Genomic DNA, 27,233 nt, shown 5'->3' on the forward strand with positions numbered 1-27,233 from the left:
AAAGGGCTATTGCCGTGATTTTTCTCAGTTCAGCGGAAACACCGCCTGGTTGCCAGTTTTTAACATTTTATTTGTCATGTCAATCACAGTACTGATAGCCTACACCAAACACTTATCCCTAAACCTATGCGTGACTATAACCTTAACCAACGAAATGATCTGAAGGGCGGGATTTCCGGTAAAATGGTTTGTTGGAAAATTCATGCTTCCTTCCTAAGCATTGAAAAGACTTAACCCTCACACCTATTTCTTTTTTATTTACTAATTAGGGCCCGAGCACTAACTGTGCGAGGCCCTATTGAAACTGTTGGGATTATTATTATTTTTTTTTATTTTTTATTTTTATTCTGCAAAGTAAGCGCCATTTTCGCGGCCGCAACATGCTCAAAAACTCACCAAATTTGGCACGCATATCAGGACTGGTGAAAAATTTCCTATTTTGTGGGTTTCGCGGATGGGCGTGGCAAAATGGCTCGCTGGCGCCACGTTCAACCTACAATTTAGAATTTTGGTGGGAACATGTATCATATCAAGACGCACAAAAACGCCTCAAGAACCCATACCCTAGACTCGACAGGAAGTCCGCCATTTTGAATTTGGTGGCCATTTTGAGACGATTTACAAACTCCGTACTTTAGCGAACTCCTCCTAGGGATTTAGTCCGATCGACTTCACATTTCTGCTGTGCCTTCTAAAGGCATTGACGATGTAAAGTTGTGCTATCTGCTGTTTTCGTCGATGGGCGTGTCCGTGGTGTCCATCATTCGCCATGAAACTGGAAGTTGTTGTAACTTCAGTGTACATCCTCAGACCTGCGCAAAATGTTATACGTTATACAACAGTCCCGCCCTGAACACACGTCACCTGCTGGCAACAGGAAGTGACCATTTTGAATTTTTACGTAAATTTTTGGGTGATTTGGATGCGTAGCAAATTCACAGCCGCTCCAGAATATGCGACGCGGCCTCCTCACACTCCGAAGTTCTACAAGTGCGAGGGCCCGCCCATCGCTGCTTGCAGCTTTAATTATATTTCTCTTTTTATGACAGACAGCACTGAAACCCACTCAAAACCTAACATTATGCCTAAAAACCCCTTTAATCTGGAACCTACATACTGAAACCCACCTAAAACCTACCCTTATGCCTGAAACCCCGTTCAGTCGGAACCCTACATACAACAATTCAGGTTTTCGGGGCGGAACGGGGATGGGTAGTCGCAAGGTGACCTATTGGTCATTGGCGTGTGTTGCTTCTGACATCATACTTGGATGTGGGGGGGGGGGGGGGGGTGGATGTCCACCGCAAGATGCAGTATGGAACCACCAATCACAGAACAGGAATTGTTAGGCGGGAAATTCTAATATTGGAGAAAATGGGCGTCAACACAACACAAACTGAATACGCAGATTTTAAGGGTTTATTTCATGTGTATTGTCAATTTATGAATTCCAAAAATAGCTTTAGAAAGTACGTAAATCAAATTTTTTACAACTCTCTCTCCTTCTTAGGACCTAGAGAACCCTGACGGTTCCCCCATAAATATTTTTAACATCACACTACCAGTTGCTGCGAACTACACTGTCAAAACCCCTCTTTTTTGGTCGATTATATAAGCAACTTTGAGAAAATTAGTTGTTTTCTTTCCAAAGACTGCGCCATCTGTTAGAAGAGTCTGGTGTCTCTTCGTGGGCCATGAATCATATGCACATCTGGTCCAGGTGAGAACATGATAAGCACACAAACACAGTCACGCGCACAAACTCAAGCAGCTCTCAGTGTGTGAGCACTGTCGACTATGAGAAGCGCAGTCTGCTTTGCTCTTCAGTTTCCACAGTAAAGTCTTATTCCTAACTGTGAGGATGTCAGTGAGGGTAAACACAGCTGATCTACAAACACTTCCACACAGATGTTTGATTCCAGCTTGGAATAAAGACAAAGTAATCTCATCGCAGAACAGATTAATGGAATCCAATTCGAGGAGTAAACAAAGCAATTTTCAACACAAAACTCTGCATGTAAATCTCTCTTCTCTGTGTCAGCTCATCGAAAGAACAGATTTATGTCAAAACTTTGAGAAGACGAGGCCAGGCAGCTTGAATTTGTGCAGAATGAATACTGAAATGAGTAATGCTGTATTTCTGACCTGAAATGTGGGTCTTCAGTAGAGGTGAATTAATGAAGATGTTAGGCAGAACTGCACTGGGCACTTTTAAACCCGGGTGTGAAATTATTTAAAGGGATAGTTCACCCAAAAATTATAATTCTGTCATCATTTACTCACCCTCATGGCGTTCCATACCGGTAAGACTTTTCGTTCATCTTCGAAACACTGTGAAGATATTTCAATGAAAATCCATATGACTCAAGGGGTTTAGTCCAATTTTTAGTCCAAACACAAATGAAGATATTTTAATGAAATCCATATGACTCAAGGGGTTTAGTCCCCCATTTTTTTTCTGAAGACTCAATTGCTTTATTAGCCTGGCTATAGCCAGACCAAGTATCATTGAGTATGAGACGTGGTCTGGAAATCACATGGTCATCTTCTCATATTTGAGTCGTGGTTTACAAATGCCCAGAGCCGTATTATAGGGTGCTATGAATGTCTATCATATGCGCCTGTACGGTCAATGATACCAGATGACGTATGTAGAGCGGCAGAAAATTAGACGATGAAGACGACGATGGGTCAGAGATTTATGTATACACAAAACGTGTTTCTCAATGTAAAGGATACGTCCTTGGCAGGACGGGTCCTTCCAAGTCATTTCCTTCAGAGGCTAGACGAGGCTCCTCTTTAGCATTCGGACAACACGTAAATGAAAACAGGCTAGCAAGTGCACGTCATTGCGTCATTACATCAGTAAAAAAAAGGTCCGCTTTCGGAGCTGCAAAAATGGTAGTGCTACTGGTTTGGTTGCTACACCGCACTGTTTAAACAAACTTGACAGTCCTTATTTTGTCTTGTCAGCCCTCATAGAAATAAATAAATAAAAGTAAGGGATAATGTATAGCTAGACGATTGCGAAGCGGAGGGGTCTTGAATAAGCCTGAAGGGGTTGTATTCGCTGTAACAACCACCTTGATATACATTTTTCCCACTTTTAACATGGCTACCTACCAAATAAATCAATAATTTGACACAAAATATTGAATTAAAAAGTAGTTTGTTCATTTAAAAAACGATTACTTTACCTGAGTGAACAACTGTGTCAATAGCAACACGAACTAGCTGTTAAAACACATGAAATGGTACAATATGTGATCAAGACAATAGACTAATGTTATTTGAAGTAAAAATTATAAAAGTGGATCACCAGTAACGGAACAGCTTTAAATCCCCTCCATGCAAATCAGTCGAGCCGATATGTTTAATGTCAAGCATTAGGCTGAATCAAAAGGTAACTTCGCGTCCGCTGCCATGATGGGTCCATATATATAAACAAACTGCTTAGGTGTCTCGCATATACTGTACGTCGTCATTGTCTTGCTGCTCCCTCCCCGTTCTGTGATTGGTTCACTATCTCAGGGGGAAATCAGAAACCGGACTAGCGACTCATCACCCCTGCTCACACGTCCCGTTTCCTTGGTTAAAAATCGCAATTTTCTCACGATTTACAAATAGTTGGAAACATTTGGGATATTGTAAGTAATCAACAAAACAAAATATATAACATTGGCCTAGTGGTTTTTGGATATTTTACTGCAAAAATCCTGCGTATTGTACCTTTAATCAACGTTCTAAATCATTTAAGTATAAATTACAATCAAATCATTGTATTCTTTTTAAAACAAGATATATGGTTTTTAGTTTTTATTAATGGATTATCTTGCAATAGAAACATTAATTTCAGAAAACGGCAACAGGCCAACACTATATGATAAATACATTTTTACACACTTTTTGATCTTGCATCAGTTCTCTAGAACTTTGCAAGTTCTCCTGTCTTTACAAGTACAATCTAAAATAAAGATCTATGTGAAATCAATCAACAAGTAATATGCCAGTAATTAAGTTACAATAAAGACAGCACATGTCAGAAACACTGGAGCATCGTCAGTCCTGGAGAGCCAAAGTCCCGTAAAGTTAAGCTCCAACCCTGATAAAAGCTCACCTAGCTTTTCTAGTAACTTCAGGGATTGATAAGCTCGTTCAGGTGTGTTTGATAAGGGTTTACGCTAAACTGGACTGGGGCTCTCTAGGACCGAAGTTCGCCACCTCTGTGCAAGACAGGAAAAAAAAATACAGATATGCACAGCATTAAAAAAACAAACAAACCAATAAATAAATAAATCAGCATAAGAATCTCAACCCTTTTTATGTGCAACTGTTTTGTTGAATTATTCCAGACAGCAATGCACAATTACATGCAGATAAACCCTTAGTTAGGGTCAGTAGTGTTAGATATCAGACTACTGCTATCAGTTACACATGACAATTACTCTAGAGTGACACAAAATCTGTTTGGCATCATAACACATTCAATTGATTCTTATAGAGCGTCAATAATTCTGTCTCTGAACAACGAACGGAATACGAGTTGTGAGAAGATAGAAAACTAATTTTTCTTTCATTCCAGTTCTGACTGGCAACCAAACCAAGTTAAAACAGAACTTTAGTAGTAACTAAACCAGGAGTTAATGTACATATTCATCATCACTGAGATCTGAGTCGTCGGCATCAACTGCCCCTTCAATCACCGATTTCTTCCCTTTACAGCACGAAACAACCAAACCAATGAGAAAGACCTGCAACACATCAGCAGATGCATTAAGACACACTACTCTCGGGATATTGCATAAATCCTATAGGTCCTTGTAGTGATAATAATATACATAATATAGCAGAATGTTTTCAAAAATTCATGAACTTACCAAAAGGAAAGCCCAGTTTCCAAAATAGTAGATGGTGCTGAAGAACCAAAACTTGTGCAGGAACAGATAAGATCTTGTTACTGTGCACTGGTCTGTAAAACAAAAGGTGAAGACATTTAAAATGTTACAAAATATTTCTATTTCAAATAAATCCTGATTCTATTTTTCAAAGTCCTGCTTTCAACCAAAATATTAAGCAGCACAACACTTTTAAACATTGATAATAATAATAATAAATATTTCTTGAGCAGCAAATCATCTTATTAGAATGATTTCTGAAGGAACATGTGAGTAATGATGCTGGAAATTCAGCTTTGCCATCACAGGAATAAATGGGATTTTAAAACACATTTAAAATAGTATTCCCATCCCTAGATAAAAGCTCAGGTCCCTGCTTTAATGTGAGTCTAATAAGAATAAGCTAACACTAATGTGTTTGTAGGGTCAGAAGGTCAGTAGGTCAGTCTTTACCCCGCCGTCATGCAGAGAGAGGGAAAGTAATCACACATGCGTGACGAAACGTGTTCTCGTCAAAGAGCATGACACAGTAATTGCAGAAACACACGCTTTGCAGGTTTGTGCTAACAACAAGCCTTTCAATTAAATGCATGAGAGAACCTTTTAGCTAGAGCCGCCTCAAGCTAACATGTCACACTAATCAGATAACCGGCATCAAGCTGATGACCATGTCAATGAAGAGGAAACCAGTGAAAACTATAACAAACATCAGGATTAAAATGATAAACAAATATTTATGTTGTACTTGGCAAACTAAAATAGCCAACATTTTGACAAATCCGGAAAAGAGAAAAATATGTATTAGTTAGATTTCCAATAAATACAGTAATCCTCATAGTTTGAGGGAGAAAACTAATCAAATTGCGATATTCCTGATAAAAAATGTGATTGAGATTTAAAATGCAATTAATACTAATTCCAGGTTTGCATTCAGCAGATTATGAGCTGCTTAAATTTAAGAAGACACCGCAGCGCTTCACTCTGAAACACGCAGCGCAGCAAAATTTGTTTTAATTAAACCGATTTCATATATTGAGATAGGATAATCGCACAAAGCCATATTGCCATTTCAGTTTTATTTTGATTAATCTATATCTATCTATATCTATCTATCTATCTATCTATCTATCTATATATATATATATATATATATCTATCTATCTATCTATCTATCTATCTATCTATCTATCTATCTATCTATCTATCTATCTATCTATCTATCTATCTATCTATCTATCTATATATATATATATATATATATATACAGTATACTCTACTGGTCAAAAGTTTTAGATCGGTAAGATTTTTTATGTTTTTAAAAGAACTTTCGTCTGCTCACCAAGGCTGCAATTATTTTTATAAAAAATACAAAAAAACAACAACAAAAAAACAAAAAACAAAACAGAAATATTGTGAAATATGATTACAATTTTAAAAGCGGTTTTCTATGTGAATATATAATGAAGTGTAATTTATTCCTGTCATCAAAGCTGAATTTACAGCATCATTACTCCAGTCTTCAGTGTCACATGATCCAACAGAAATTATTATAATATGATGCTCAAGAAACATTTATGATTATTATCCATGTTGAAAACAGTTTTTTACATTTTTACTTCAGGAGTCTTTGATGAATAGAAAGTTCAAAAGAACAGAATTGATCTGAAATGGAAAGCTTTTGTAACATTAAACACAACCGTTCAAAAGTTTGGGGTCAGTAAGAATTTATTTTTTATTTTTGGGGGAAAGAAATTAGAAAATACTTTTATTCATCAAGGATGAGTTAAATTGATCAAAAGTTACAGTAAAGACATTTATAATGTTAGAAAAGATTATATTTTAAATAAATGCTGTTCTTTTGAACTTTCTATTCATCATAGAATTTTGGGGGGAAATGGTACACGACTGTTTTCAACAGTGAAAATAATCATTTATGTTTTTTGAGCATAAAATCAGCATATTAGAATGATTTCTGAAGGATCTTGTGACACTGAAAACTGATGTGTAATCAGCAATAGTAATGATGTTGAAAAATTAGCTTTCAGATTACATTTTAAAAGATATTAAAATAGAACATTTTTTTTCATTTTCATTTTAAATTCATTTTAAATTTTCATAATATTTCACAATATTAATGTTTGTCTTTTTTTTTCATCAAATAAAGCAGTGAGCAGAAGAGACTTCATTTAAAAACATTAAAAAATCTTACTGATCTAAAAATTGTGATTGTTGTAAGAAGCCTGAAAAAAGTGAATAATGGATTTCATCTGCTTTAAAAACAATTTGTCAATATCATCAGCCACATTAGCGTTGTTATCACAATAACATTTTGATTACAGTTCATTTTGATAATTATCACGATAAATGTCAAATCTTTCTTCCAAGCTTAAAGGCAGATTTTTGCTTCTCATTGAAAGTTGTAGAAACCAGATGATTAATTGTGGTTTTAAAAACTACTCTTTATTTGTCAGAAAAGGAAACAAAAACTCCCCAAACAGCTTTCACAAATCTGAGATATAAAATATTCAAAACATTTATAATGATCAAATATTTCTACACATAAAAAAATATGCATGAGAAATCCTTTTCCAGTATATTCTTCTTAACAAAATAAATATATTACTATAAAATTGTATTTCTTAAGTTTCTGCATGTCTACAGATATTATTATTTCATGTATCTTTGGCACAGTTCATAGTGCAGGCTGCAATATTAATACTATTACAAATTTTGTCTCTTAGAAATGCACATTTGACAGTAACTTGAATTGACAGTATACCAGTAGCTTGAGTTGGGACATATATGTAACATCACTCATACCATGGTAAAATGTAACTATATGGTATTTGTTACGAAAAACAGTTGCCTAAATACATGACACAAATACTGTACATATATGCCATTACTCCTGTAATACATTTTACACATCTACTACAGTAACTTTTGTTATTTTATCTGGGAAAATTATATTGTGATAATTTTTTTTTATTTATTTTTTAATCACCAAATGTGGTTTAATTTAAGGTTAATATGTCTGCTGGTCTTATTGAACTACACAATGAAGTGGGCAGCAAGATAGCTAATGTTAGATGTTCCTGTATGCAGAAGTTCATCTGGGCTCACGGATCAAACAGAGCGAGTGTTACTACAGCAGGAGGGTTGTAATCAGCTCAATCTGTCGAGGTGCTTGTGAAGAAGCGCCTCTACAGAGTGGGGTCTACAGAGGGAAGGGAGGAGAAGTAGAGAGGAAGATCTGATAGTGTTTACGCAGATACTAGATAGCAGCGCCAGGCATGCAACGGGAGGTTGGTTGAGGCTTGAAAACCGGCTTAAAAGAGAGAAGGAAAACCCGAGCGGCACCAGAGGTCACTGAACTCACTCTGTGTTATACATCCTCTCATCTCATGCACATGCAGTCAAAGGCTCCATTTGCACTCGGCATTAACCTCGGTCCCAAGTGATCCCATCACAAGTGGTCGGCCAGAACCAGGATTGCTGCTCAAATCTAGTTTTATGTAGTCTTAAATGTCTCCACTGATCACTTGCACATTACTTCCTACATCAGAGAGTATGGACACTTCTAAATGTTCCATCAGATGGAAGCTTCCTTTAAAAAACAAAAAAACAACAACAAACAAACAAAAAAAAAACTCTAGGGGTAGTTTAGTACCTCCAAATGTGGTTTGAGTGATCAGATAATTGAATATTTCAGCATTGTGTGTCAAATTCATGTCATTTTTAAATAGATAAAGTAAATTTAGTAAAGATAGATGTGGTAAGGGGGGCATGGTTCAGCGAGGTCTGCAACAGGAGAGAGAACCAGGAGACAAGCGGTTTGTAAGTAGGTCAAGTGTAAATGACAAACACCTGTGTCTTGTTTCAGTAATTGGTGTGGAGAGACTGGATAAAAGCCACCAGGAAACAGGAAGCAAGGAAGAGATTGACTGAGGCCTCGTGGCGATTGTGTGAATGCTCTGGAGAGCTGCCGTTGTATCGAATGTGTTGAAAGACTTTATTTCGAGTTTATTTGAAGCGCTGAGTGGGCTTGTTTGTTTTGAGCAGTTTTGAAAAATCCACGAGCCTCAGTAAAGCCGACCCGGTCTCCTTTCTTCCACATAAACTGAACCTCATGCTGCCGCTGCCGTCATGCAGTCCCTGTCAGGTACACTGAACCACGCCCCCCTTGCCACAATTGACTTGTTTGTTTTGAAAACTAAAAAAAAAGAGTCTAGATAGATAGATATACAGACAGACAGATAGAGCCAAATAATATACAATATACAGATATAAGAAGGAAGGAAGGAAGGAAGGAAAATAGGAAGGAAGGACGGACGGACGGACGGACGGACGGACGGACGAACGGATGGAAGGAAGGAAGGAAGGAAGGAAGGACGGAAGGAAGGACGGAAGAAAGGAAGGACGGAAGGACGGACAGACGGAAGGAAGGAAGAACGGACAGACGGAGGGAGGGAGGGAGGGAAGGAAGGACGGAAGGATGGAAGGAAGGATGGAAGAAAGAAAGAAAGAAAGAAAGAACGAAAGGAAGGATGAAAGAAAGGAAGAACGGACGGAGGGAAGGAAGGAGAAGGAAGGATGAAAGGAAGGATGGATGGATGGAGGGAGGGAAGGAAGGAAGGAAGAAAGAAAGAAAGAAAGAAAGAAAGAAAGAAAGAAAGAAAGAAAGAAAGAAAGAAAGAAAGAAAGGATGGATGGAGGGAAGGAAGAAACAAAAGAAAGAAGGAATGAATGAATGAAGGAAGAAAGGACGGAAGGAAAGAAGAAAGAAAGGACGAAAGAAAGAAAGAAAGAAAGAAAGAAAGATAGAAAGAAAGAAAGAAAGACAGAAAGAAAGAAAGGACGGACGGAGGGAGGGAAGGAAGAAAGAAAGAAAGAAAGATAGAAAGAAAGAAAGAAAGACAGAAAGAAAGAAAGGACGGACGGAGGGAGGGAAGGAAGAAAGAAAGAAAGGACAGAGGGAAGGAAGGTAGGATGGATGGATGGATGGATGGAAGGAAGGAAGGAAGGAAGGAAGGAAGGAACAAAAGAAAGAAGGAAGGAACGAAAGAAAGAAAGAAAGAAAGAAGGAATAAATGAATGAAGAAAGGACGGAAGGAAAGAAGGAAGGAAGGAGGGAAGGAAGGAACGAACGAAGGAACAAAAGAATGAATGAATGAATGAATGACGGATCGAAGGAACGAAGGAGTGAGCTAACGAACGAACCCTCTGGTTCTGGCTCAGTAGAAACTGGACCTGTTTGAGAGCAGGCACCATCGTCCCCTCCTGCCATCTGCAGCTCAGCAGATGCTCACCTGAGTTACGGGGCAGATGGTTCTCAACAGTGCTCTGGCTAAACATATCATCGTGTACACACTGACCCGCTTCACCTTCAGATCGCAGTCACTGCTGACGGAGCACGCCTGCCAAAGACCACAGCCATTCAGACCCACAGTCTGCTCACTCGCTCCGCATGTGTGGCATTGTGTTGGCACGGGCCCTTTGAGCACGGACTGTTAAAAGGGGTACTTCACCCATATACTGTATCATGATTCCAAATTGGTATGCTGCTATTTTGTTTGTGGAATACAAAAGTAAAAATGTATCTGAATCTGAATTTATACATTTATGAGGTAATACTCACAGGTAAGTAAAACATAGTCCAAGTCAATGAGTGTGAGACAATGAGCACAGGTGTGTGCTTGTATGCCAGAGGAGATGAGGAACAGGAGGGATGCTGGGAAATGTAGTGTGCTAATCTGACTGGATATGGGAGCTTGTGACACAAGACCACTATAAATAGAAATACTGTAGAATACTATAAAAGTAGTCCATACTGCACTATAGCCATACAATAGCTTTGAGTGAGAAGCAGATGAAAATGAAAGTATTTTTAATTAATTATAATAAATGTAAAACGGAACAAATAAGACTGGCTTATGCACTACAGTTCAATACTTTGCGGTCCGTACGATTTTTAAAAATGTGTTTGATAGTCTCTTATACTCATCAAGGCTGCTTTCAAAAATACACTATAACAGTCGAATTGTAAAATACAATTATACAATTTAAAATAATTGCTTTCTGTTTTAATATAAATCAAAAAGTAATTTATTCCTGTATGTATATATGGTATATATTATATATGGTAAAGCTGTATTTTCAGCATAATTTCTCCATTCTTCAGTGTCACATGATCCTTCAGAAAGTTTCTCATAATAATGACTTAACATCTCATAATAATAAGAAACAGGAAATGGAAACAGCCTTCCATAGGAAATAGTTTGTCTGCTTGCTTCATATTTTTTGCAGAAGTTCAAAAGCAGTCTATATAACTGTACATATAATATCTATATAAACCGCATTTATGAGAAACCAGGTGTTACTTTTAAAAAATGTTTGAAAAACTTTTGTAACATTATCTTTAATGTTCTTTTGATCAATTTAATGTTCAAACAAAATATGTTAAAACAAAACATGTCATATATATATATATATATATATATATATTTAAAATGATCATCAATCATTGTTATGAATGTCTAAATGGCATTAATAACATACCAATTTTGGACCCAGCTGCATGATTAGGAGTGAATAATGGACTTTACATTAAGTACATGAGTACCTTACTCACATTAAGTTATTGTATGACTTCAAAAAAAGCCTTTGGAATGACCGCATTTGGACCTCTTTTTACTGTCATTGTAGAGATGGTAATGGCAAGAACTGTTAAACAATTTCTGAGAAAATGAGAAAGGTTTGGAACAAGATGAGTGCGAGTTCATAATAACAGTTTTCATTTCTGAGGAAATTATCCCATTAAGAGAGGGAAGTGACTGAAAGAAAGCCTGTGTCAGAGTGTGAGTTCAGTGTGTGGTCAGTACAGCGGAGCAGCCCTCTCTGAAAGCAAGCATTATTAATGATGACTCATTTGTTTCTGTGTATACACTGAAAAAGAACGGGATGGAAATAGAGGAAAAGTGCTCTAAAGTGCTCTCTCCCAATGAGAAGAACATTCTCTCAACCTCTCAGTTTGTTTGGGGCTTTTTGATTGTTTTTGCCCTTTCTCTACAATGTTATCTGAAAGCACTCTGCACAATACACTTACGTACCCGAGTTTTCCGGGACCGCTGAACCTACTCAATCTGAGTGAACCCCAGAAATGGGTATTTGAAAACTCTCTTATCCTCACCCTATCCTGTCATGAGGTCTGATATTATATATTCTGATATTACTCTACATTGTCTTGAGGTCTGGATATTATGTCTCACATAATCTGCCTCGCATGTCTGCCTTCTGGTTCCAGATGATGATGAACCTTGATTTTATTTTATAAATGGCTTATAAAAAGTTTCCCATTATGAATGCAGTACTCAATCAAAATCTGCTGTTTCTTCTCTCATTATATATCAACTGATTTTTGCAGCCTTTGCTTAAAAAATAATTAACTTGATGGTCCCTGTCAGTGTTATCATCATCAACAGTCCTGAAAAACATTACCATTAAATGAAATAAACATAATAAAAACTGAAAACTGACACTAACATTTCAGTTTCCTCAAGAGCAACACAACTATTTTCAACATTGATAATAATAATAATAAGAAGAATGCCTCTCAAGCAGCTATTTCATTCACACAAGTTCAGCTCCTATCTCCTTGAATTGGGAAACGCCAAATTCTTCAAAGCTTACAAATAAATTTCACCAATAAAAATTGAAACCAAATGTCTCAAATTTCAGTTTCTAAATGCTCAAATCATGACAAAAAAAAAAAATCCCTGCAATTTTCAGGTTGGAGAAGCCAATGTGCATGTGCAGTCATAAGCTGTTTCTATAGCCACCAGAGCTTAAAAAAAAAGAAGCCAATGGCTATATTCCTTAAAAGGCGGCCATATATTAGTACAATGTATATATATATAAAGTCTTTGCTATTAAGTTTTTTTTTTGTCACAAATTGTGATCAGAAGTACGAAAAGGGTGTTAATTGGCATACATGTGCAAAGAGCTCTCCATTAAAAAAATAAATAAATAAAAAAAAACAATAAATAGCTGTAACTCATCTCAGTTCATCGCAATCATACAAAGGTCTATAATTGTAACGATACACAAAACTGACGGTTCGGTTTTCCCACGGATTTGACGTCTCGGTTCGGTTCGGTTTAGAAAGCTTTTTTTTTTTATTAAACAGTATTTTAATGAAAAAAATTGTGTCTTTGTCTTTACATTAATTAAATTACAATTAAACGTTTTACAAGGATTACACACAAAAAAAAAAAAAAAAAAAAAAATCTGCTAATTCTGCAAACTATATAGGGAGCCGCACATAACATTAAAGGTTAACAACAGAGCCTAGACTTTTAACCTAAATTCATATGCTATTTATTTTTTAGATGTAATAATCAACACCCAACACAATATATGAAAACATGTCAACTGAACCTAAGGCAATTTTTGCATTAACTTAAGAGAGTAAGTTTTTACTCTAATTTGCTATTGAAATATAATAAATTTACACAGTTGCTATCATTTTCATGAAAGATATTTTAAACATACATTAAATAATCAAGATTAACAGCTTAAGTAAAATATAATATATAGGCTAATATAGTGGATTTATTTAGTGCAAGAGTTAATTTCTCAAGGAGCCAACAAGTTGTGGACACTGAATGACTTCTGCTGAGGTAAATACAATGCTAGCAACAAGGTATTTTATTGCTGTTTTATTGACGTCTTTCTGCCGCTGAAACACTGAGTGAGCGATTACACGAGTTATGATGTCTTTCAGTAAGTTTACTGTATCTTTCAACAAACCTTCGGGTGTCCGTTCATGTTTATTCTGTAACTGAGGAAGAGATGATCGTGTTTACTCGCGCACCGCGCTGCCGCTTGAAATAAGGAGCTTGTACAGCGACCTGTCACGCCACATCACAGAGCGCCAAAACGGCTTCATTGTTTGAATTTCGTGATCAAATAGTCCGAATTTGAAAGATTACACCTTGCATATTATTATTAGTGTTAATGGTGGTTAGGCTATGAAAAATGAATTTGTTGTGTACACATAAGATATGAGGTCCAATGAGCTGGGCTGGGCGGGGCCGGGGCGGGGCGTGTTCGGTACGCCATGAGAGTGTTCTGTCTCGCGGTATTTCGGTTCAGTTCGAATATCGTTACACCCCTAGATCTACATTGCACAGCTAATCGCTTATTTACATTGTGTCTAAACTTCAATCGTTATAAAGAGATGATTCGTGAGCATGTAGTACCCAGCACTAAACAAAAACCGGTGATTAGAGCAGTGAGAGAGCATTGCGTTCAAGAGATAAACATGTCTGTGATTGGCTTCATTGCTAAACGCTGCAAAAACACGTTGTAAACAGAATCCCTTCTGACGCTTTTCAGAGCGCAAACACAAATATGCCCTGGGGTGTTTGTCAAATATGATAGTATTGCAGTTACAACTGAGGGTTCCATAGAAGCGTGCCTGCCTCTCATGTGGCACCCCCTGTCATTCTGAACCCAATGTAATTGCCTATGTCGCCTATGCCATGGGCCAGTCCTGCCAGTCCTGCAAGCCTGTTATATCAGTGACTTTATATGAAACAAATGCTATTGTATTGTAGTCTCAGTAACAGTATACGAGAACTGTGTGCACTGGGTCTGAATCAGCTTAAATGAGACTCCATTAAGATGCATTAGACTCTCTCTATGTACCAGCGGCCCACATCTACCACTAAAGTAACACCATGGGGTGCACATGGCGGCATGGACCTGTGCCAGGCGGTGCCTGACGTGGCTATTAATTAAAGTGTTCCTTAATTATCTGCTCTGTTTTAGTGCTTAGCTGAGTAATTATAGCCAGCTCTCAATGCACCAGACCGGGGTGAGTTCAGATAGAATAAGAGACAGACAAAGGGAGGAAAACAAGCGATTGATGGTTTAAAGCAATAGATCGACCAATAAAAGAAAATTATATCATCCTTTTACTCACCCTCATGCCATTCAAAACCTGAATGACTTTCATCTGTGAGACACAAAAGGAGGATTTGGTAGAATTGTACTGGTCACTCTTTTTAATGCATTTCCAATAAATGGAAACCGGGTCATTTAAGCTTCAAAAAGGAAGTAAAAGGCAACAGAAAAGTCTCAAAATTTGTCCACATGATTCTTGCAATATAGTCTTAGGTCTTTTGAAGTCATATGACAGCTTTGTGCAAGAAACGTAATATGTTCTTATCTTTTTCTCCAAAGTGAGCTGTTAACCTCTGTGACCAGATCAATGAGTGAGCAAGTCAACTCGGAAATACCATTTAGACCAGTTTCGTGAACTAGATGAACTGATTTATTGAAAAAATCAGACCCACTTCTGTCTGATTCACGAATAATTCTTTATTTACATCACTTCTGTTTTGTGAAATGATCCATTGAAAGAATTAAACTCAAAAGAATAAATCTTCTTTGATCAGCATAAATGTGAATGTGAATTTTCACTCACATGGTCTGTTTCTCATTATAAAAATCTACCATATGTCTTCAGAAAACTTGGAATACAGTGAACAATTAATATGTACTACGGATGCCTTTTCATCCATTTTGAAGTTTGTCCTCATTTCTTCTACTTGCATGGAAAAGATCATTTACATGTATTAATTTAGCTGACGCTTTTATCCAAAGCGACTTACAATTGCTATATATGTCAGAGGTTGCACGCCTCTGGAGCAACTAGGGGTTAAGTGTCTTGCTCAGGGACACATTGGTGTCTCACAGTGGATTCGAACCCTGGTCTCTCACACCAAAGGCATGTGACTTATCCACGCGCCATCACCACCCACATCAACCAGCACAGCTCTTTAAAATTGCCCTGTTGTGTTCTAAGGAAGAAATATAGTCATATAGGTTTATTTCAACATGAAGGTTGATCAATAACGACAACATTTTTATTTTTGAGGACGAGACAAACAATCCTGGAAGTGTTATCAGTCACTATACTGGAAGCAAATGCACTTTCCACTTTCCCTTCCTTTTTTTTCTCTCTGTCTTTCAATCTGTCTCTTTTTAGTTTGTTTAGCCAACAGATGCCTAAATTTGGCACTGATTTCTCAAAAAGCTTCAACTGGAGCATTCGCGAAGCTTTATCACAAAATAATTGAAGTGAGAGCCAAAAACAGGCAGCGAGAAGGCATGGGCTTTCCAGAACGACCTCAAGGGAAAGAGAAAAAGCAGCAGAAAAGGTGAGTGTAATGTTCACACTGAGGAAGCTGTGGAATGGGAGGGCAACAGATCGAGTGCGAAATTGCGTACAATAAAACAAGGTGGCAATTTTCACTACAAATAATCTTGTGAGGTTAAAATAAAATCAGATTGAAAGTGCAATGGAGGAGTGCAGCAGTAGAACATGAGTGATATCAGAGCTGCTGTCTCACCTGTTACCAATCCTCATATTTATAGCAGCAATATAGCAGACAGACTCACGTGACTCATGATTCACACTAGTCATCCATAGCACCTCTCTGGGTAAATGTGCGTGGAGAAAGAAAATGGAGCATGTGAATATTTCACATTTAAACTATTATTGAATCAGAACATCTTTAAAAAATGCATCAAGGAAAGGTAGTGAATTTGAATATAACTTTATAGTTTCAACCGCACATTAATAATTTAAAGTTTAAAGTCTGTTCAAAAGTTTGGGCTCGGTACGATTTAGGGCGGAGGAATTAATACTTTTATTCTGAATGAAATGCTTTAAATTATAATGCCTTAAAGTGTCAAAAGTGTCAGTAAAGACTTTAACATGGTTACAAAAAAATCTAAAAATCTAAAAAAAATCTATTTAAAATAAATGCTGTTCTTTCAATAAATACTGCTAACTCAATATATCAATCAAATAATCCTGAAAAAAATATCAGGATATCCACAAAAACCTTAATGATTTCTGAAAGATCGTGTGACACTGAAGACTCAAGTATTGATGCTGATAATTCAGGTGCACAGGCATAAATTCATTATATTAATAATGCAGCCTTGATGAGCATAAGAGACTTCTTAAACAAAATCTTAAGAACTCCAAACTTTTGAATGTGTGTATATACACAACACATCATATATAAATTATCATTTGATAAATAAAAAAAAAATAGTTTGAGACAAATTCCCAAGGGACCAGTCAGAAATAAATGTACAAATACAAACAAACTATATTTTAAGATTCTGTATATTAAAAGCAAAACTGCAAATGGTAAAATGTCAGAGGTCTCAAATCTCATTCAAATTTAACGTACTTTGCAAAATACGTGATCATCGCAGGTGGTCCACCTTTACAGGTACTCTGCCCTGCCCCATCCGTGAGCCAGTGGCATAGCTCTTTCCTTCTCTCCTCTCAAGCACTGTCCTTTTCCCTGGGCCAGCACAAGGCTTGTCTGCATTTCTGAAAAATGCATGAGTTTGGTGGCTACAGCCAGTCATCAGATGGGCAGCCCCCTTCCGTGGTGTTTTAGTCAATTTAAGCCCATAACGCTTCGAGAGGGCTTGACAGTGGATACAGCATCCTGGATCTACCCTGCTGACCACCACCCAACTCTATGCGTTTTTAATCTTTCAACAAGTTGGCTCTGCCACCGCACCTCCCGCTGTATCCAAATCCAATTAGATGCTGCTTTCGCCTGTTCAATGACATTGCCTATCAGCCGTTGCCTGGCCATCCCTTCAATCCCCAACAATTCAAGGGTTCTCCGGAGCGACTTTTCCAGTAAAACCTCTTCAGCCGACCTCTACTGGTAGATTCCAGGCCTTTCATCCTTTGTGCTGGCTCTCGAGGGTAGGGCCTTGATATTTTTTGAGCTTACACTTATGTTCCTCCTCCATCCTCTCTTCCCAGGGTACTGTTAACTCTATGAGCACCACCTTCTTGGTACCTCTAGACTAAAGGACAATATCTGGTCTGAGGCTAGTGAGTGCTATCTCCTCATGGAATTTGAGCTGCTTCTCCAGGTCTGCCCACATCTCCCAGTCAATTGCTGACCCTTCTGCTCCTCCGTCCTGCTGCAGTGCACTCTTCTGTCCTGCCAAAATAGATAAAGTGATGCCTTTCGGAAAGTAGTTTACCCTTCTTCCTTGCCTGTTCCACACCATCTGCAAACTGAGACAGGATCTTATCATGACACCACCGGAATTTCCTGTCTGCCATGCTTGACCGGCATTCTGAAAGGACATGTTCAAGATTGGGTGGCTTTCCACATAGCGTGCAGCTGGGGCTCTCTGCCATCCCCCTAATATGGAGGTTTGATGGAGTAGGCACATCAGGGCCCTTTCTCCCAACTTGCCCAGCTGCCCTGTTTTTTCATGACAACAGCCGGGTTTCCTCCTCTACTTTACGGACCTCCAGTCCAGTTTTTCCAGCTCATTCTGGTGGAGCAAGCCAGTCCAACCCTGCCTAGAGCTACTGTCCCAACTATATCAGAATGATACAATCGATCCTCAGTCTCCATCAGTGCTCTGCTGGCTGACCATTTACAACCTGTCCTGACCATAATACCTGCTTGGTATACTCTTTCTGTCTCGCAGCATCATGGCCTGGCGTATCTTTGTTGCTTTAAAATCCTCGACCAATGATGTCACTGGCAGCTTCAGCTTGCTACCTGTGCTATACAAGCCAATGGAGCAGAAGCTACTTGGGACGCCCAGCCACCTCCTCAAATAGGTGTTATCTTCCTCTCCAATCCCTTGATGGTAGAGACAGGTATCTCATAAACAAGCAGAGGCCAGAGCAGCCTAGGGTATAATCCGTGTTGGTAACCTCAGGCGTTATACTTGCCGGGTAGCTTTTCATTAAGGTCTGCCCTGTACCATTTCCCCAAGCTTTTCACCGGTCTCTCTTGGACCGTCGGGATGATGGTATCTTTGATCCTGAGACGGAACCAGTCCCGGATGCTTCCCTTCCTCAATAGCAGGCTTCTGGACTTTCCCGGTTTAAACTCCATCCTTGCCCAATCAAGGAGCTCAACCAGTTTCTCCAAGATGCATCTCCCTTCAGGTACTGATTTTACTATGATGGTGAGGTCGTCCATAAATGCCACTTGCCAACACTGTGCCTCAATGCAACTTCTCTGCTGATTTAACAAGACGGTTCATCGCTGCCAAAAACAAATGTACAGGCTCATACCTGTCAACCCTCCCGGTTTTCCTAGGATTCACCCGTATTTTTACCTTGCTATCCCGCTATCATCCTCTTTTCCAATATTTTCCAATATTTCTTACCGTATTTTTAATCTTTCTATAAAAAATCCCACTGGGCGAAGAAGAACAGCAGCATCCCGAGGATGGACGAACATGAGAGAGATGGCATTGGAGACTATGCATGTAATGTAGGCTATTATTTATGTAATACAGAGATTATTATTTATTAATGTTTATTTAGCCTGGCTCTGCCATCCAGTACCCTAACCCTGGTTCTTCTTCGCATCTTTGATAATCTTGGTGAATATTCTGGTATGTTCAAGACAGCCTGCAACCCCTGGAACTCCCCCCTTTTCCTCTTTTGGATGGACGTGTCTCTTCTTACCAGAATCCCAAAAAAAATATTGCCTTCGACATTAAGGAGTGAGATGGAATGGAATTGCTTAATCCCTATAAAGTTCTCTTCCTTGGGGAAGAAGCATCCCTCTGCGACCAGGTTTTAATTATTTAAAACCTTTCAATTTAAATTTCATTCTGTTCTTCACATAATGATCCTATATGGCTTCACAAGACAGGGAGTTCAGTGCATGAGTCATATGAACTGCTTTTATGGTGCTTTTTATTCATTTTCAGAGCTTGACGGTTCCAGACCCCATTCATGGTATGGAGGAGCAGATATGATAAATGATCAAATGACTTTTTTTTGAAACTTCCCTTTAAAAGTCACTTTAAAAGTTCAAGTGTTTTGCTGCAACCACATTGGCCAATGTGGGTCTTTCATGTTAGATGTCCCTCTGAAAGTGTGTTGGAGGATGTTAATATTATTTCAGGTAAATGTTTGTCAGAAGACATTTACAAAGTAATATGCAATAAATACAATTCAATGAAAGAAACAATTGTGACTTTCACCTATTCTGAAAAACACATTTCCTATATTCATTCAACAAGCACCTTTGATAAAAATATAACAAAACAACTTTTTCTGTTCTGTCCTTCAAATCACTGACAAATGGATATTATCTCTCGGTCTCTTCATTACAGCAGCATCTGAAGCTATAGAACACCACACTGGTGAAGAATCTCAGGTTTAGGAACAAACAGAATGACTGGCATCTGCTGACCTCAGTGAGAGCAAAGCCCAATTCATCCAGATAATGACAAAACAGTGTTTTGTGTTGTGAACAAAAGAAATTGTATTGTAAAAAACAAGCATAAGTATCTGCCATCTTTGAACATGTCAAACATCATTGTCTCCTGAACATCCCTGATGCTGTTGCTAGGGAACAGTCCTGACAGTAGGGTGAACACTTGATTTCTTCAGCATTATAATGTGTCATGGCTTTCCATGTCAGACATATGACACTTATGAAATCCTATTTTCAACTAAAAGGAAGTTTAGCATTGTTGCTAAATCTTTATCGTGATTTAGCAAATCACGATAAAGACACTATGCATTGCCAAAAATCATGATAAGTACAATGGTAACTTAGTAACCTCCCCCCAAACACATCTTTTTTTGGTACTTTTTTGTAATAAGCATTATGAACATTCACTCAATTCAATGAGCTGAAATATAAAAATGTCACAGGCGTGCTTGAGATAGTGCCAATGTTCCCTTCAGTCAAACTGAGGCCTGAGCAGATTTGGAACGTACACCAGTGAGATGGAGAATGAAATTCAATTAAAAACTGTGGAAAAGTTTCCGAAAGTTCTAAGAGGTTTATGAAGAAAAAAAATGCATGCCTAGTAATGACATTAAAGATAATCAGATAAACTTGATCAGAGATATGTAACTGTAATTTTCTTTCAACTGTCCATCACTTCAAACTGAAAATGATGTCATTTTTACTCTCATTTATTCTACTTTATTTACAAAAAGAAAAAGTGTGTTGTGTTGATTCGAGAGATGTACAGTTGTTCCATGAACTCGCTCTGGAGAATATATTTTTGTGCAAACAAAGCACTTATGCCACTTTATAAATAATATTGAGGTTAAACCACTGGACTCACATGGATTACTTTGAATGTCTTTCCTACCGTTCTAGACCTTGAATGTGGTAGTTACAGTATGTAGCTCCCAATGGAGGGACAGAAAGCTCTTGGATTAGATTAAAACGATCTTCATTTGTGTTTTGAAAATGAATGAGTGTTTTTGGGTGAACTTAACCTTGTTTTTTTTTTTTTGTTTTTTTTAGCTTGACAGCTCCAGCATCCCCTTCCATATTTTATGAGCAGTATTAACATTCAGTTAAACATCTCCATTTATGTTCCATGGGGAAAAAAAAGAAAGAAACTCAAACAGGCTTGAAACATGACTGAGGAAATATTGACAGAGAACTAGTCCTTTAACAGTAAGACTAAAGTATCTTTTAATATTCTTTTGAGTGTCTGACAATGCCTCATAATGTAACAGAGACATGAATATTTCATTTTTTTTATATTTATTATCTATTTTCTATCTTGTTTCAACAGTGCTTTTAGCTCTTAAGATCAGTGCATTAAAAATCAACAGGATATATTTTTCCAAACACACCACATCTGTGCATTTGCTGAGATCTAGACGAGCATCAGGCATTCATTAGACCATGGTTAGAAATCAATCTGACAGGATGAGGAAATTTATGCCTGGCCGACTGGAGGGGAGAGCAGAACACTGTAAGTTTCATTTTAATTTGCGGCTCCTGAATCTATTGGCACACCAAGTGACTTGGTGGATGGTAGCCATGGCAACAATACTTGATCCTCCAGATACACTGCATATATCTGAACTAAAATGAACAAATATAATATCATTAATAGAGTGTAGAGAGAGAGAGAGACAGGAAGAGAGATGTGCACAAGCTAAAATAAATCGGAAATACTAAAGAAAATGATAATACAGTTGCCTGTTGAATGCATTCACGTAAAGAGATAAGCGGTGCATTTTATGTCAAATGCACTCACATAGCTGTGCATTCAGTAGAGCAGATGCCTTCAGCAGTGGTTAAAACACGAATGCTGCATACATAGCAAGACCCCATGAATCCCAGCATCTGTTTAAATGCCCTTTTACTAAGGGTAGACGGTATAACTGTAATCTTATAATCACGGCATGGCTAATTTAGGGTATGGATGATATGCATCCCAATATTGTTAATATTCAACTCTTGAGTTAAAAAGAGTTAAAGGGGTCATGACATGAGAAAACTTTGCGGACGTCCCAGTCACGACAGTTTTCATTTCAGCATGTGTTCTTTGAATTTCAAGGATGACTGTTTTGAGAACAAATCACAGTATGATGCTGGCTTTACCAGGAAACCTTGTCTTAAAGATAAGGCCGTGCTGACTATTCTGGGCCCAACAACCACACCGCAAACTCTAAGTAATAGAATCTTAAAACTAAAGCGTTAATAGCAGTTTCATTCATTGTGAATAATCACAGTGTTTTACTTAGTCTACTTGCATATTGTCCATCATGTTCAGGCCCTGTATTAAAAGATGTAGGCTGTCAAACTGACCGAACCGCTCAGACATCTGTGGGCACACAGCTGTCATTTCAAAACATGAGACCTAAGTACTGTAGCAAAGGTATTATTTATATAATCATAACTTGTGTCATCATAATTCTATTCATACGAATCTCAAAAGCTTTACTGCTTAAATAATAAATTATTTATAGTCCATATTTGTGTAGTATTGCAATGACAATTTAAAGAATACTGAACACTGTATTTTCTAACTTTATAGAAACACAAACAGAGCAATCATCAAATCTTTCAAGTGTTGATGTGGCCATACCCTGGACAACTTCACAGCCTTTTACTTTAAAAGATGCATCTTCAAACATGGCCTGTGCAGACATTTTGTCCGTGGTACACCCTCGCCTCGCACACAGCAATCGGCAGTACCCTACTGTAAACAGTTCCACAGAATTCACACAGTGTTAATGATGCATGCATAAATAAACACTGATATTAGCCAATCATAACAGTGGGCATAAACACTGAACTCTTAAAGGGGAAACACCCCAAAACACACTGTTTGAATCATAGGATGGGAAACAGGGTGGGGAAAGGTCATAAATCACTACATTTTTAAAGGTTTTTGTCCAAAAGACTATAATGATACTATAATTGTCCTTAAGGGAACATACACACACAAAAAAAAAAAAAAAATCCACGGGAAATTTGAGTCTTTGCGTCATTACGTCACATCTGTACACATAAAGGAGGAGTCTCGGCTAGTAGGCTATTTTATGTGTGAGGATGTTGGAGGTGGAAATTTATAGCTTTTTCTCGCGGCACTTGATCTAATCAAACTTATCAATTTGATGGCGGATCCAGAAAGGTTCAAACGACAATCACCAGTGACAATGATCAATAATCGTTCGAAGCCAAAAAAAAAAAGAAAGAAAAAAATGGTTGTTAATCGCACAGCCCAAAAATATATATAGTCGAACCAAAATTTATTCAGACACCTTCAACATTTCTCTCATTATCAGAGTTTATTCGCTATAGTTTAGAAAATGGAAATAAAATATGACATGTACTCAGCGTTACCAAATGAGTTGATATTTTACTAGGTTTGGCCATCCTTAGACTGTCTCACAAATAAATAAGGTTGAATAGCTGTAAGTTGTTAAATTAAGTACACAACCAATCAGATAATACCAATTCAGCTCAATTAATTATCAAGCAATATATTTTGTTCAGTCTGTGGTATACAAATGTTGCATTAGCAATAAAAGAAAAAAAAAAAAAAACTCCTAAGCAAAACATGCTCAGGTCAAAGTGTCTGAATCATTTTCGGTCACAAATTTTTATCGATTTTACTATCCACTGTATGAAGACTTTTTGGGTATAATATGTCACAGTTTACTCACTTACATAAATTAACTACAGTGTCCTGCACCCACTAGTAAAAAAAAAAATATATAAAAAATTATATCTGGTGTACGAATAATTTTTGGTTTGACTGTGTGTCTGTGTGTGTATGTGTGTGTGTGTGTGTGTATTTATATATATAAAAAACAAATACGAACTTGAAATTCTGATTGAATGCCATTTTCAAAGCCATAGAATAGTCAATATCTGCATCTATAACTGCACATCAACTGAAGTCCATGTAAATGCGTCAAGTTGTGACGTTGCTTGGCAACTGTAAGCAACTAAACTCTTAATACAGTGCTCCATAATACCAAGTTCTTCCACATTTTGACATGTTTACGATGTCACCCTCTTTATTTTCACATTTATTCGTATTTCACTTTCACGTGAAAATAACGTAAAGCAGTCCTGCTGACTACCAGCAACACACACTTATCTACTACCTTATCATACCACCCGGCACTAATTGACACTCTCCATCACTCAAACACAAAGCACTTCCTCTTGCGCTTGAAGGACAACCCAACCCTGGCATTATTGCCAATCCAAACTGTGCTCTGTGAAGCAGGACTCGCCTCTGACTCTGTCGACTTGAGGCGTGGAAGTGGCAGGGTTCGAGAGCACGGGCCGGGCCCTGCAGGGAGAGATGCTCTCGGTTGGATACCGCGCCCTCCCTGTCGCATGTGTTCTCCCTGCTTGACACTTCCACCCACTCACGCCTGGTTGTGCAACGGCTGTTACGCAAGACAGAGCAGCTTCCAGAGTGATGAGAAGAATCGGGTAGCTGCACAAGAGGGAACGATCTGGCAGTGCGAGTGGACTGCAGATGAAAAACGGCAACAAAAGCAGAGAGAGCGAGGAAAAAGTCGATATTATTCAATTCTTTCATCTACAGGCCGGCTAGCAGGGCAGGTTTTTGCTGCAGGTCAACAGGAACGGAGAGGACAAAGCCAGGAAACTCTCTTCTCATCAAGGGTCTCAAAGTGACAGATGATAGGTTGAGAGTAGAGTCTGGAGAGAACTGAGGAAATGGCTGAATTGATTACTCATTCAATTACAGTAATTAAGCAGCTACTTGAGGCACTCTGTCTTAACATGCTTTTTGTCATCTATTACTCTTTGAATTAAGTAAAGAGGAGTCCTTCATTTCTCTTCAAGACAAAAAAGATCTCAACAAGGGACACTTTTGTGTTCATGAGCATCAAATTAATCCCTACGACCATATCAGCATCCAAACTGACGGGAAAAAATGATTCCAGAAACCCTTTAAAAAATAAAAGGAGGTTCTCAGCCTTTGTAGGTTCTATTTTCTAAAAAAAAAAAAAAGACATTTTAGGACATATAATCTTACTAGATTTGGATTACTTTTACATTTCTTTTGACCTAACCTGCCACCTTATCATATTGACATAAAAATAATAAAAAGAGAAAGAAAATTCCATTACAATAAATTCCATTCTAATGCAGAAAAGTTAGTTCATGCATTCATGACCCCGAGACTAGATTACTGTGATGCTTTATTAGCTGTTTGTCCTGTATATGCAATAAACAAGCTACAGTTAGTGCAAAATGCAGCAGCTAGAGTTCTTACCAGGTCAAGAAAATATGATCATAACACCAATTTTATCATCTCTACACTGGTTACCTATTAAGCTCCGTATCAATTACAAAGTATTACTACTGACCTATAAAACCCTAAATAGTCTAGCTCCCGTGTATGGACCTTCTATCGCCCTACAATCCATCGCGTCTTTTAAGATCAGCTAAGAAAACCTTTTCACTAGGGGTGTAAATCGGACAGTTAATCACGATACGATACAATAACGATTCTCTCAGCCAGCGATACGATATTTGGCGATACCTCAAACAATTCTACGATACGATCGATATTTAGATATCATGTGCCAAGTGTACACAACCTGTTACATTTATTAACTCACAATACATCCAATATATTAATATTTTATATTAAATGAAAGTTTAATTAAACTCTTTGAAAATTGCACACCCTCTCCTAATTGGGACATTTACAAGTTGTTAGTTTCTATCTATCTATCCATCCATCCATCCATCCATCCATCCATCCATCCATCCATCCATCCATCCATCCATCCATCCATCCATCCATCCATCCATCCATCCATCCATCCATCCATCCATCCATCCATCCATCCATCCATCCATCCATCCATCCATCCATCCATCCATCCATCCATCCATCCATCCATCCATCCATCCATCCATCCATCCATCCATCCATCCATCCATCCATCCATCCATCCATCCATCCATCCATCCATCCATCCATCCATCCATCCATCCATCCATCCATCCATCCATCCATCCATCCATCCATCCATCCATCCATCCATCCATCTATCTATCTATCTATCTATAAGCAGATAACTCCACATTTCATGTTTCAAAGTTAAACAAAACCAAGTAATTGCTATGATACATATAAAACACTTGGTTAATATGTGACGTTAATCTCCTCAGCTGACATAGACGCCTGTCAAACTTTGTTGTGATTAACGTACACGCAGTACAGAGAGCTTTTTTAGCAAGATTCTGTGAAAAAGTTTAAGCTTTTATTTTCCTTTTACGAGCCGAAGAAGATATCATGGGGTCATCAAGTGCACTGAAATACATCCTCAATCAGTTTTAGTGAGCTTTGACGAAACTCATCTCAGCTAGCACCTCTTTTCAAAATTACAAGCAGCCCTGTCACCTGACCTGAATACTGCACACTGATTTGCTAAAACAGACTTTTCGGGGCTAGTCGTTTCTTCTGCAAAACACGATGCCTTTACAGTGGAAACTCGCAATGCCTTTACAGTGGAAAATACCAAACCCTTTGTGACAAAGGGTTTAGTCAATCTTGTCACGCAACTAAATCAGCGGAGAAAAGTTACGTAAGGATGTGGAGTGTCTCAAAATAAAGGTACTGTACATCGTTAGACGTTTGAGCATGAGCAAACAAAACAGGAAGTATTTACACAGGTTGAACAAGGGAACTAAACAGGAACATCTGAACCAAATTACTGTGTAGACATAGAAACTAAGAAGACCTGATGGACCAGAGCAGCATCCACGGCCTGGAAGTCCAAGACGGAGCTGCTGGCTCATGGAACTGAGGCAGAGACAGGGACTCGGCTGACCAGAGGAAGGGATACGCCTAGTGGAGCCAAGGGGTGGAAGGGAGAGGCGCAGCCGGAGACCAGAGAGTCCTTGGCGAGGCTGAGAGAAGATCGACCGAGGTTGATCTTAAGGGATGAGGGAGACCGGAGGAGTCACTGTGCAGAAG

The 27,233-nt window shown here is 38.2% G+C and overlaps 1 protein-coding gene across 1 annotated transcript in view; it reads right to left on the reverse strand.

Moving 5' to 3' along the window:
• Positions 1-3,801: 3,801 nt before the first annotated feature.
• The window catches only part of lmbrd1 (LMBR1 domain containing 1), a 114,925-nt gene continuing 91,493 nt past the window's right edge, over positions 3,802-27,233 (reverse strand). Inside the window, exons 15-16 of the mRNA XM_039651754.2 lie at positions 4,878-4,969; positions 3,802-4,751 (exon numbers count right to left, since the gene is read on the reverse strand). Of these exons, the coding sequence (XP_039507688.2) occupies positions 4,641-4,751; positions 4,878-4,969 (203 nt within the window). The 3' untranslated portion in view covers positions 3,802-4,640. The remainder of the gene's footprint in view (positions 4,752-4,877; positions 4,970-27,233) is intronic.

Source organism: Pimephales promelas, chromosome 11 (assembly GCF_988280905.1).
Source record: "Pimephales promelas chromosome 11, fPimPro1.hap1.1, whole genome shotgun sequence".
NCBI classification, from domain to species: Eukaryota; Metazoa; Chordata; class Actinopteri; order Cypriniformes; family Leuciscidae; genus Pimephales; species Pimephales promelas.